Source organism: Ailuropoda melanoleuca, chromosome 20 (assembly GCF_002007445.2).
Source record: "Ailuropoda melanoleuca isolate Jingjing chromosome 20, ASM200744v2, whole genome shotgun sequence".
In the NCBI taxonomy this organism is placed as follows: domain Eukaryota; kingdom Metazoa; phylum Chordata; class Mammalia; order Carnivora; family Ursidae; genus Ailuropoda; species Ailuropoda melanoleuca.
The window spans coordinates 15078871-15093184 of NC_048237.1; the positions used below are offsets into that span (position 1 = coordinate 15078871).

A 14314-nucleotide genomic window follows, 5' to 3' on the forward strand; every position below is an offset into this window, starting at 1 on the left:
CCCTGTACATGCCATTGCTTATCTGCATTGCTTTAAGCTCATTTAGTTAGCAAGATTATGTATTAAAACAAATAGTGACAGCAGACAACAAGTATTTTACCTTCAATAAATAGTTACTGTCAGATTATCAATGAAGCAGAAACTTCTTGATTTTTTTCCTAAAAAACCTTGCATTTAGTGCATTAAGCAAAGTAGTGTGACCACACACAGAGTCAGAGTCTTTTCTTTTTTATGTCTTAGTGTTTCAAAGAATGACAAATAGTCCTGTTTAAGGAGAGTGTGCTATAAAAACATACAGCCTTTCTCGAGCATGCCAAAAATATTTGTAGATTTTTTTGATATATATATATATATATATATATATATATATATATATATATATATAGTACTGTGTTAATTCATTAAAATTGAAATGAGAAATTTCCATTAGCAAGAAATAAGAATAAGATACAGAGGAATGAAAACCTGATAGTTAAGAAATTTGTATAAAGAAAGAGAATTTTGGAAAAATGTTTCTGAAAATCTTTTATTCACTGCTCCTTTTTCTTTAAACAATATTTTTTTACCTAACTTTTCTCACCAGTGACTAGCCCCCAAATTAAATTGTTTTCTTGGAAATTCAGCCATCTCTTGGCAACATGTTATTTAGCTCAATGACTTAGGGAGATTCGCTTGCAAATCTGTTGTCAGAGTATGATGGGAGCATAGGAATTCAGATTGGTTGTGATGCTTTTTCAAGGAAAAAAAAAAATCGTAATGTAATCTCAAGCACATTCCACTAGCCGGGACCTGTTCTAGACAGAATGGTGGTGTAGATGACCTTGACTTCAGAGCTCACCTTTTTCTCTCTCTCTTTTTTTTCCCCCCCTCCCTCAGTCCTCTCTTAGGATCCCTGGCTTTCTGGACACCCATTTTCACTCCTTCAGTTAGGTTTCTTTGTCTTGGGCATTTCCAAATGCTTTGGTTTTACCTCCCCAACCCCCACCCTATTCAAACATGAACAGATTTTATGGTCTTGTTGAGCCCTGTGCTGTTTTGGAAATGATATGAACTGCTCTTTGTTAGTGATTCAATAATGTCCAGACTGTGCCTAGCGATGGGTTAGGTGCTGTCCAGTACAAATTAATAACAACAGCAATAAAAATAAAACGAGCATTTCTTAAGACTTCCATAGGCCAGGGACTGTTTATTCTTCTCAATTTCACAAAGGTAATAGTTAGGGATTTCCTTTAATAGTTAGGGATTTTTGTTTTCATCTTACAGAAGACCTTCAGAGAAGCTAGTGATATAGCTTGCAAGTGTTAGAACTGAGATTCTGATCCAGGCGCAGCCAACTCTAAAGTCTAAATTCTTTATACTGTGCTACTATCTACAATACATGGAGCAGTTGGTGGACAGATCAGCATTAACCCATTAGATAAAAGGTCAGAAGGGGCGGCACAAGAAGAAGGCGATGTATGAAAAGAGCTATTTGTAAAAAAGAAAAAAGAAGAGTAGATTTTGCAGGGAAGTTTGCCTTGGAGGTATTGTTTGAAGGATGTTTAAACATGGACAAAAGGATAGGCAGGAGTTGACCCATAACTGAAGGAACTGACAGGTATTGCTGTCGCCATGAATTATCCTGGAGACCGATAGTAATAGCTAATAGCTGCCATGTGAGAGACACTATTTTAAATGTATTCAATCCTTTCTTTCTTTTCTTTGTACTGAAGTATAGTTGACATACAATGTTACATTAGTTTCGGGTTTACAGCCTAGTGATTCAACAATTCTATATGTTATGCTGTGCTCACAAGTGTAGCTCCCATCTGTCACCACACAACGCTGTTATAATACTACGACTGTATTCCTTCTCCTGTGCCTTTCATTCCCACGACTTATTCATTCCATAATTGGAAGCCTGTATATCTTACTCCCCTTCCCTACTTCCGCCCTTCCACCCCCTCCCCCTCCCCTCTGGCAACCACCAGTTTGTCCTCAACTCCTTTCTTTCTTAAAGTAACTTTACCCAGGATGTGCTAATGTTGTTATTTCCAATTTGCCAAGGTATAAATAAATTAATTGCCTTGCGTATGACCTAGTGATTATTTTAAACAGGATTTGAACAGAGGCATTCTGACCCTAACCCCTGTGTTAGAAGTACAGCCAGACATTAAGAGCCTTGAAACTTAGAGAGAGGAGGTTAGATGAATGCAGGAAGCAACAGAGAACTGTTGTGCCAGGCAAAGGAGTATTTAAAGATCAGTGTAATAGAATTTTGCAGGAGGAATTGAAGAGAGGAAGAAACAGAGGGTGTGGTGCTCAATCCAACTCTCAGACCCTTGCAAATGCAGGCTGAAGTGATGAGGACCTTGACTGGAGTGTGTTGGAAGTGAGGAGGGAGACGCAGCAGCCCTGGGTAGAGGAGAAGCTCAATTTTTCATAGGATGTGCAAGTGAAGGGAAGAGGAGTCAAAGATGGCTCAGCATTTTGTATCTTACAGACCAGGAACCTATGTGAGATAGTGATGCTGGAGATGAAATTTGAGAGGTCTCAGCACAAAAGCAAATAGAAACACTGAAGCTTACTTTTCCATCGTGCAAAGGGGAGTTCAACCTTGGAAGTCATCCCGTTTGGAAGACGGAGAAAGAAAATCGAGTGACTAAATCAAATCATGATGAATTTGAGAGTTAGAAGAAGAGCTGGGACAACACAGGTTTAAAAAAGTTCACAAAGAAAAAGCAATTTCAGGAGGGGTCGTCGATATTGTCAGCTGTGTCTTGGAGGTCTTAGAGAACATGATCATCTAAAGCTTATTTGATTTGATTTGATGAAAAGGTCATCTTTTGGTTAATGTAAGAGTAAAAGTTTATTTATTTATTTATTTTTAAATTTTAAAAAAGATTTTATATATTTATTTTGACACAGAGAGAGAGAGAGAGAGTAAGCACACAAGCAGGGGGAGTGTTAGTCAGAGGGAGAGGGAGAAGCAGGCTCCCTGCTGAGCAGGTAGCCCAACGTGGAGCTTGATCCCAGAACCCTGGGATTATGACCTGAACTGAAGGCAGACGCTTAACCGACTGAGCCACCCAGGCATCCCCAAGAGTATAATTATAGTAGGGAGGTGGGAATGGAGTCATCCTGGATAGGGGTCACTTCCACCTCAGGGGTCATTAATAGGCAGTAACAGGAAAAAAAATTGGCTTATAATCAGCAGTATTGTATTTAGATCCTAGTAGTTACTAATTTTATGAACCTATCCAAAATAGGCCTGCTCTAAAATAGGGTAATAATACCTCCCATATAATAAGTTCATCGTGGGAGTTGGAGGGAATGTGTATAGATCACCTAGCGTGGAATAGTAGTGGTAGTACATGGTAGGTGCTCAATATATATTTGGTGATTGGGTGGCAAGTGACAGTGGGAATCAAGAAAGGTCTTCATGCCTTCTTCTGTACTTTGGAAAGGCAGGAGAGAGGCAAGTTCTAGCACAGTGGGAAGGAAGATGCTGCATAAACTTAGAGACCTGGGTTCCATTGATGCTAGTTAACGGATAATGTACTACATTGTTCTACTTCTTCGGGGACCTTAGCATTTGGGCAGAGTAGCAAAGACGTAATACATGAGGGCTGAGTATGGGGTCACCAACTGAGTTACAGACATCGGGAGAGAAGAGATTTGGGGTGAGATGACAATGAGTTTGCTTTTAGACCTGTTGTTTCTGAGGTATCTGTAAATCATATAGGTTGAGATCTTCAGCAGAAAGTTGGATATATAATTTTGAAGATCTGGTCAATGGTGATATTAAATTTGTTATAAACCAATATTATAGTTTTAAAGCTTATACACTTAGACACCCTTTTTAGAGCCTAAACTAAAATGTCAATGTCAATGTATTTTATATCGAAAAGACCACAAATGATCAAAGAAGCCCACTTTCTTTTCTCTGTTGCAGAATTCTGCAAGACTACCCCTCTCCTACCCTTCATGATTTGTGCACCACTGTCCCAGCCCAGGAACTACCTGTTAACTTGCGCTTGGCTTCTCGAGTGTACCATACAGCTGACAAGAAAGGTCATGATACTTTGCTTGCGATATTGGGAACCTCTTTCTTAGATCATCACTTTACAGATGAAGAGCGAAGAGACAGGTAAGAGTTCCGCTGGTACTCTAGTTTAAACTAGATTTAAACTGCCAAAGAAATTCTGCCCTTGAGGTTGAGATTTTGAAGACTCAATTCTGTTTTAGATACTAGAGAGGAGCAGTTTTTGTCCTTTCCATTCCTTCCTAGTACATACACAGTCTAGGACAGCATCTTCATTTCCTGCTCTTAATACCATGAACCGTGGCCTATCACAAGGTAACTTTAGTTTAGTGGTGTCTAGTTACCAAAGAGTGTCACATGCATTAGCTCATCTGTTCTTTGTAACAACTCTGTGGAGTACAGATGTGAAAATTGAGGCTCGTAAAAATCAAGCCATGTTGCTAGGCTTATCACAATTAAGAAAATAACAGATTTGAGATTCAAAGTCAGTCTTTTAGATTTCACACCACCTTTGGGCATACTTGAGTCCAGGGATCATGTACAAAAGTCATTGCCCCTGGAGTTTCTTCCATTTCTCTTCATGTCTCACTTTCCTTTGGCATCTGAGCATTCTTTCATGGAGAGGATGTAATTTATAGCATCCTCAAAAGAGAGGAGAAAAGGGAGTGGAGGTCACATTTATTTAGCAGAAACTACAATCCTAGCACTGTGTGGTGTGCATTGCACCTTTTCTTTTTAAATCTTCAACTATAAGAAGTCATAATTCCCATTTTATTCTTGAAGAAGCTTAGGCTCCATAATATCAGGTTGTTTGCCCAAGTTCTCATCTTTGGATAGTGATAAAAATCCACGTGTGTCTAACATAGTTTTTCTCAAACTTTTTTTCACTATTACTCCTTTAAGAAAGGCTTTTAGACTTCTCCTCCTAATTGCCATTCCCCGTTGCATTTTAATATCCTGGATATACGTTGCTTATCTTTATGGTAGTGTATCTATCTATTTACACAGACACATATATACATATGCATGTATACATATACATATGTGTGTGTGTGTGTATGTGTATGCCATATACATAAAAAGAATAAGCTTTCATCATCCCCCTCCCCAGGCACCAACTTTCACCCCTTTGGGGGCGATATCACCTGGCCATTGAGAATGCATATTCGTAAGTCTCTTGCCTTTCAGAAGAGCTGATAGGAATCCTGAAAAATCATCTACTACACATTTGAGAATATTGAAAACATTAAATATTTAGTTAAATTTAAGTACAACATTTTAAGCATTATAAGTATTTCATTAAAATATGAGAATATTTTAAAAGACCACTTTTAATTACATGAACTATCACAGAATTATTAGTAACTTACCCACTCTTTTCATGGTATTTTCTGAGCTCATTTCCTCAAACTTGACTTTTAGTAAAAATTGTAACACTTTACTGAATTCTTTCGTGATTTTAAATCATCCAGTTTCCCTGGGTTCAGTAATCACAATGAATTGAATTTGAATTCCTAAAAGAGGGTCATTCTCATGTTTATTTTCTATTTAGGCAAAAATATTTTTCAAGGATTTATTTGCTATTCATAATCTTAAACATCTAAGTCTTTTAGTTTTGATTTGTCAGGTAAGTGTTTTCAAATTTTTGGAACAAATTGTATGTGAAGAATTTTGGAAATTTCAAAACTTCCTGCTTTTCTGGTAGAAAGTAACAGTTCTGTATGACATACTTTGGAATATCTTTTAAAAGCCTAAAGCTGAGAGTGGAAAATAAAGACATAAGCATAATCTGGTAGTCATGAAGCCACTATTTTGAGTAATTTCCATTAGCACTGTAAGCTACTCAACGTTTGAGGAGTTATAGCTTCTATTAGTCATGCGAAGTATTAAAAATACTGGTTTCTTTCCAATTCTAAATTTTTTTTTCTTCAAGTAGATCGTTCCTTTTCTAAGAGAGTCAATAAATGTTCTATTTGATGATGATAATTCTTGGCAATTTGTTCCTAAGTACCAAATAAGAAGTTAATTTAAGTACTGAATATTTAATTCTCTCGCATCCATCTCTTGAGGATTACCTTGCTAAACATAGCTTAACCTTTTCAAAATATATCTGTCTGCTGAGCCTACAAGTTCGGAGAAATGTATAATTTTTTCTGCACTAATAAGTGTTCTCAGGAATGGTAATTGTAAACACAAAACGAATACCCTTTCATTTAGTAGTTTTTGGTTTTTCTGTGAGATGAACAGTTAGCTACAAAGCATAACAATATTTGTGGTTGTATTGTTTTAATGCTTTCCTAATTCTGCATATAGTAATTGTTATTTGTGGCAAACACCATGGATATTTTAATGAACTAGCATAGGTACATACTTAAGTTTATTTAAAATAGCATAGTTTGTTCAAAGTTACATTTATCTTGCTAGATAGAATTTTGATGAGAACTATAAAAATGTTTCATATTGATTATAATTTTGCTTTTAAAGTTACTGTATTCTAAAGAGAAGTTTATAGTTGTTTAGTTAGAATTAGCATGGAATTTTAGATTTGGGGTTTTATTTATTTTTTTTTTATTTTTATTTTTTAAAGATTTTTTTATTATTTATTCGACAGAGACAGAGACAGCCAGCGAGAGAGGGAACACAAGCAGGGGGAGTGGGAGAGGAAGAAGCAGGCTCACAGCAGAGGAGCCTGACGTGGGGCCCGATCCCACAACGCCGGGATCACGCCCTGAGCCGAAGGCAGACGCTCAACCGCTGTGCCACCCAGGCGCCCCTAGATTTGGGGTTTTAAATAAGTAAATCATTGAAAGTATTTAAACACTTAGATTAAGTTCACAGTTTGATGAATAGCCTTCTAACATCTCTTGTATGTGCATGTGTTTAAACCATGTATGGCATTCTATAGACTGATTTTTCACCCAAGGTTATATGTGAACATTTAAATATTTTCATATTATTCGCTAACTTAACCAAGCTGCAACGTAAGAAGACTCCAAATGTGGAATAATTTATTAAACTTTTTTTGCTTTAAAGTTTTTGATGCATATTGCCAGTCTTCTCTCCAGAAAAATTATATCGACTTAGACTGCTTTCATCAATTTAGGATGCTGTTCATTTCTTTTCACCCTTAAGACAACCTATTGTCAGTCTTCTTGATTTTTTTCTAATCTGCTGAGGAAACATATCTCTTTATTATTATAGTTTTATTAATTTCTAGTGAGGGTGAGCATATTTTTAGACGTCTTTCAGCTATTTTTCTCCTTTTGAGAATTATCGATTCATTTTCTGTTGAGTCATCACTCATTTCTTCCTAATTGATTTATAAATGATCTTTTTATATTAAAGATTTTAATTATTTGTCATAGTAGACATTTTCTTTTAATTTGTTGTTTACTTTCTAGTTTTATTTATAGTGTTTTATGCTATTCAGAAGTCTTATTGTTATGTGGTAAAAACTATAGCAATCATTCTCCATGTGTCTTAGCCTTGGTATCATTCTTGGAAAGGGCTTTTCTACACTTAAATTTAAATGTATTTTCTCATATTTTCTTCTAGTAATTTCATAGCTTTCCTTGATCCATCTGTAGTTAATTTGATAGAATAAGCATTATTTTTTCCCAAATGACTAGTTAATTGCATATCATTTATTCAATAAATCCTCTTTCCTCACTGATTTGAAATGCCAACTTCTCATACCTTAAATTCCAGTGTGTTACTGAGTCTATTTATGGACTTATGTTCTATTTCACTGACTTGTCTATGTAAAATTGCTTGTGTATTTTGTTGATCCACCATCAATAAAGAGGGAGCTGGCAAAAAATGGTGTCTTACAAACATGGGCTGACCTTCTCAAGTCAGGTTCACCTTAAAGCTAGCTTCCTCGTGGTAAGCAGTACTTAGGCTACAGATCCCAGACCTAACCTTCCACTCGGCTTCAAATTACAAGAGAAATTCTTAGTCACATTTTGAAAAAATGTGCACAGACTGTTAGTTCTATAAATTAAAACAGTGGCAACTGCAACAATTGGAAAACCAAAGGCTAGGTATCAGAATTAAATGTTTAATATCATTTATTATTTTGTTACAAAATAATAATAGAAACAATACTTCAGCAAATATGCAAGAAAATGCAAAAACCCCTTCAATTATCCAAAATCTTGCCGTCCGGAGATAGTACTGCTTACATTCTTAAATATGTGATTCCAGACTTTTCTGTATGCAAATAAATAGCATAGAACAAAACTGGGATAGTGCTATGTACCTGTTTTGTAACCTGATTTCTTAAACTGTGTTGTAATTATCTTTTCTCGTCAAGGAAAATAGATCTGAATAATCACTTAAATCAATCAGCAAATATTTTTTGTGTGCCTACTGTGTGGCAGGCATAGAGTTTAGGCACTAGGGAAACATCTGCAAACATAATCCCTGCCCTCAGGGAATGTGGAGATTAACAGAAAAGAACATGGTAAATTACTTATCAGGAATGTAACAATTAATATGCAGATGTGCAGGGTGCTGTGGAAACTAGGAAGATATCCTGATTATCTTGGGAGGTTTGAGGAAATGATACTTACATTGCAACCTGAAGAGTGAATCAACATCACTCGGGGGAATTTGTTAGAAATGCAGATGATTTGAATGCATATTGGAGTTTGAGAGTCCCTGCTGTGGACAGTTAGAGCTCATCTAAGAATTGGAAAGAAGTCTAGCATTGGAGAACAGGAGGAGCAGGGGTGCGGTGGAGGCTGAGTGGAGGCATGAATAAAATCAGGTAGGATTTCACAGATGCCCTGCATGTGTGTGTGTGAGGGCAAGTGAGCCTTGGGGGAGAGATTCTTATTCACAGTGTATTGGGAAACCATTGATAGAGTTTTTTGAGGAAGAATGACATGATCAGATTTGCTGTAAGATACACAGTACTCAACTTGACTTTTTAATAGTGTTTTGCACAGTTGCATTAACTCTTCCTTAAAACACTTTAATCTCTTCGGGACTATACTCTTTTATGGTTTCTTTCTGCCTCCCTGACTATGTCTTCTCAAGTCTCCCTTGCAGGTATCTCCTCATTTCTTGACTTCAAAACATTGGCGTGCCCAATGTTTTTTATACTGGGACCTGTTTTCTCCCCTCCTTACCAAGACCATGGCTTTAAATACCATCTATATGCTGATACTATCATTTACTAAGATACATGCAGAACGATGTTCATTGTCCTTATAATAATTAAAAACTGGAAACAACTTGTGTGTTTATTGATGGAAGATTTTTTTATGGCACATCCAATGACGGGATGCACTGCAACCTCAATTAAGAATAAGGTAGTGCTCTGTGTGCTGAAGGGAGGTAGAACTAAAATATAAACAGATATATGATTATATACAAATGTGCGTGTGTGTGTGGAAGGAAACTCAAGAAACTGTTAACTGTGGTCCTTTTGTTTTCATTATAGATTGTACACTAATTCCATAAAAAATGAAACTCTGTCCTATTTTTGGCTTGCTTTATATGGTGTATGTTTGCCCTTTTATTTTTAATCTTTTTTAGTTGTGTCACTTGTAGATTGCATAGACTAAAATATTTTTTAAGCCAATCAAAATTTTTCTTATAATAGATTGGATCACCCTTATTCATTTATTGTCATATCAGATATACTTGATATTATTCCTGTCATCTTACTTTATATTTTCTTTCTCTTGTTTTAGTTCTTTGCTGTTTCCTATAATCTATCATATTTACCAATATTTATCCATGTGTGTGTTTTTGTTTTTTTTGGTTTGTATCATTATCTGATATTTAATGTTGTGAGATAGAAATCTGAAGCTTGTTTTTATTTTATTTGCAAGTAATCTGTTTCCTCTCCACTTCTCCTCCTAGATGCTTCTAGGACTTTAAATTTTGCCTTAAATAACGTCACTGGCACATGTTGGGGAGTGCATTGCTTTTTAATTAATTTTTCCTGATACACAAAAAGCCCTTTTAATATGCAAATACACTTCTTCAGTTTAGGACTTTTTCTATTTTATTTTAAGTAGTATTTACATTTTACTTATTTAATGACTTTCTTCAGGTATATCAATTAACCTTATGCTGGATCTTTATTATCTATCGTCTACATTTATCAACACTTTATATACCTTCATCTCTCAAACCTTTCTTCCAAATCAGTTGTTTCATTTTTTTAAAAAGATTTTATTTATTTATTTGATAGACAGCCAGAGAGAGAGGGAACACAAGCAGGGGGAATGGGAGAGGAAGAAGCAGGCTCCCAGCAGAGGAGCCTGATGTGGGGCTCGATCCCAGGACCCCAGGATCACACCCTGAGCCGAAGGCAGACGCTTAACGACTGAGCCACCCAGGCCCCCCAATTGTTTCATTTTCTGCGTATAAATTTTAAAAATTTCTTCTAACTACCATTTAATTAATTAATTTATTTAAAGATTTTGTCTATTTATTTGAGAGAGAGATAGTGAGTGAGAGAGAGACAGCACAAACAGGAGGGAGAGGGAGAAGCAGGCTCTCCTCTGAGCAGGGAGCCCGATGTGGGGCAATCCCAGGACCCTGGGATCATGACCTGAGCCGAAGGCAGATGCTTAATTGACTGAGCCACCCCGGGCGCCCTTCTAAGTACTATTCTAATACTGCTATAGTATTTTTCTTTTTTCTTAATTCTATTAATCTCTTAAGAAAAATCTTAGTCTTTTGTCTTAATCTGAATTTTCGTTACGTGTTTCATGAAAGAATTTAAAAAATTTCCTTGATAGATTTTTGTCAAGAAAGCACAATTTTTCTGAAATACTTTTTGAGGGGAGCTTGGGTGGCTCAGTTGGTTGAGCAGTTGCTCTTGATTTCGGCTCAGGTCATGATCTCCATGTGGTGGGGTCGAGCCCCCAGTCGGACTCCCCCCTCAGTGGGGTGTCTATTTCTTTCCCTCTGCCCCTCCCCCTGCTCACATGTTCTCTCTCTCTCTCTCAAATAAATAAATCTTAAAAAATACTTTTTGATTTCTATAGTAATTTTTTTCCAAAAGGATGTTCTTCGTGTAACTTTTGGATGCTGTATTTCTTTCTTATACATTTCAGACTCTCTTCATGGAATTCATATTTGATTTTTCTGTGTACTCACTTTGAATGAAGGATAGGACATTTCTGGTTGCCCGAAGTTAATATCAGATAGATTGACCTGGCATTTCTTGACTGCTCATCTTGGAGGCATTAGAATACTATGTTTAGATTTTAAGTAGGAGCACCAGAAGATGCAGGTTTTATTACTAATTTTCATTCAGGATCCTGAAATTTGTTGGAGGGTGGGATGGGCCAGGTTCTGGGAATTTTGCCTCTATATAGTTTTTCTGTGAGTATTAACTATTATACTAGAGATTGGCCTTTGCCATTGGTTTTTCTATATGATAAAGATTATTCTAAGCTTTTTTTCTGTGCATGCACATATTTTACATATACATACATCTTACAAAAATGATATTAAGGATGTTGATTTTGCAGGTTCTATTCCTTTGAGGATTTTTATTTTAAAACTGAAATACCGACACATGAGAAATTATTTTGACTCACTATGTCTACTACTTAACAGTTTATGAATGAACTATATAAAGTTTGCTTGCATTTCAAAGAATTTATCTGAATCTTTTAAGTACTGTGGTGATATTTGAATACAAAAGCAGAAAATTATCTAATAGAAAATGTGTTGGATGCATTTATTATATAATTTAGTATTTTTTAAAAAGATTTATTTAGGGGCGCCTGGGTGGCACAGCAGTTAAGCGTCTGCCTTCGGCTCAGGGCGTGATCCCGGCGTTATGGGATCGAGCCCCACATCAGGCTCTTCCGCTATGAGCCTGCTTCTTCCTCTCCCATTCCCCCTGCTTGTGTTCCCTCTCTCGCTGGCTGTCTCTATCTCTGTCAAATAAATAAATAAAATCTTAAAAAAAATAAAATAAAAAGATTTATTTATTTGAGAGAGAAAGAGAACGTGAATGGAGGGAGGGGCAGAGGGACAGGGAGAGAGAATCCTTAAGTAGATTCCCCACTGAGCATGGAGGCTGACATGGGGCTCCATCCCAGGACCCTAAGATCATGACCTGAGCTGAAATCAAGAGTCGGATGCTTAACCAACTGAGCCACAGGCACGCCTATATAATCTAGTATTAGCAACAACTCTATATAAACAGATAAAACATTCTATTTCCCAAATAAAGAAACTGTAGTTCAGAGATTCCGTGTCTAGCCCATGTATACAGGGCTGGTAAAAGCTAAGATTCAGAATTAGAGCTCTCTGATTCTATATGTGGTTTCCATTATATCCCACTGTTTTGTGAATTTGTGAAGACCCTCTCATTTTTTTTTCTTTTCATGCTTCATTCTGAATACTTGTTCTTATCTTGTTTTCAGAAAAAATCTTGATATAAGCCAGAAAGAATCTGAGAAGCAAGCTCTAGTTGAATAGTTTGAGAGATGCATATTTTATTTAACCCTGGTTTTATATTTGATGCATTGTGACCCAACATTGGAAGCAGGGCTTTTGCTTATATTAAGGTGGTGGTTCTTACATTTCTTGTTCCCTCTTAGCAACTGAAATCCTATTTCTGAGTATGAGGCCAGGGCTGGGACCTTGCTAACTGTGGTAGACTTCCTTGCTATTAATTACTTAATTACTGGAAGCTTTCACTGAATACTGCCTGGTTTTGTTTTCCCTATTACTGGTTGCTCCCCACTAGAACGTGCCATTGTCCCAAGCCAGAACTTTTTGATGCCACTTCTAGTGTACTACCGCCTGTGGTCTGTCATACTATGTTTGGAATATTGTGTTCTGTCTTCTGCTCTATATTTCCTTCAAACGTGGGTATCTGGAACAGACTTTCCCCCACTCTGCCCCATTTCCTGCGTTGTCTTCCATTCCTCAATGGTTAGGTCTAATCCTAGCCCCACACCCATCCCTTATTTGGCCTTGTTCCTTGCTACGTAATCTAGGCAGTGACCCAAGATACATAAAGCACATAAGACTTAATTCCTGTCTGAGGTCTAGCTGGGGATATGTCACAGAAGCACATGTTTTAGAGCCAGAAGAGATCTTACCTAACCTAACCTTCTCATATTTATGGATGAGGAAACTGGGTAAATTTCACACTCCAAATCACAGTTGGTGGCAGCGTTAGAAGTAGAATCAATAGTAACCTCAATGAGACTTCTATTATATCCATTTTTAATAAATAACCCTTATACCCAAGTAAGCCTTAAGCATATTTTTAAAAATACAGATTGGGATGACAGAAGTCATTTTATTATGCGTGATCAATGTTTGATGAGATATTAGATTATTTCTGATGTATTTTTGTTTTATATGGAAGTATAAAAACAGGAATTATTTGGACATTACGATGATTTCATAACTCAACATGTGCAAGCTGAAATTTTTTTTAAAGCAAAGCAATGTCATTCCACCAGATGTCACTGTTTGCATGTAACAAGGAAGTTACAATGATTAAAAATAAAATCCCCCACTTCCCTAATCATATTTTGTAAAAAAAAGAAAATCTATATAGTTATACCCTTCTTTAGATTTATTATTTTATTATAAAGTATTCAAAGTGTTCATTACCCGTGCTACAAATTTTGAAGACTATGCTAAAGAAAATTATTTGTAATCTTCAAGAAGACAAGTCTTTTCTAGATCTAGGAATTTGCTTCTCAAGCAACATTCTTTGTAAGTTACTATTTCCTAAATTGTAGATTGTGATCCAATAAGGGGCTGTGAAATCAATTTAGTGGCTTGCCACAAGCGCTTGAAAAAACTGTTGTGTGCAATAGAATACACTATTGCATATAAGTATTATTTTGGCAAAACTTTTGCACATGAGCACTCATAAAATATCCCTGTACACGTTTTCTTTGAGTTGTATAAAAGCAACTGTGAGCTCCACCCGTGAAGCCTCTCCCAGATTTTGTACCCCAAGGAGCAAGATAAATTCTAAGGAAGGAATAGCAAAGATGTGGTGGGGGCACTTCTCTGTTAGAGTAACACCAAGAAGGGGAGAAGGGTGCTGGAGGGAGAACACATCTCCATGCTTCATAGGATGGAGCTCATGTTCACTTTTATGTAACTCAAAGAGTATGTATGCAGAGATTTTAAAAGAGTACTCACAGCTTAGAGCAAAGAAACACATTTTATATCTCTGGCCCACGGGAGACAAGGAAAGAGGTTTAACTCACTCTGAGAGAGGTGGGCATGTTTCCTTCATTCAATACCCTCAATAATAGCAATAATAGCAAAAATAAT

General features: G+C 36.5%; 1 protein-coding gene across 1 annotated transcript in view; it reads left to right on the plus strand.

The window, feature by feature from the left end:
- TTC6 (tetratricopeptide repeat domain 6) overlaps positions 1–14314 on the plus strand; it is a 162763-nt gene that overhangs the window by 56275 nt on the left and 92174 nt on the right. The window contains exon 5 of the mRNA XM_034648624.1: positions 3935–4129. Coding sequence (XP_034504515.1) covers positions 3935–4129 — 195 coding nt within the window. The remainder of the gene's footprint in view (positions 1–3934; positions 4130–14314) is intronic.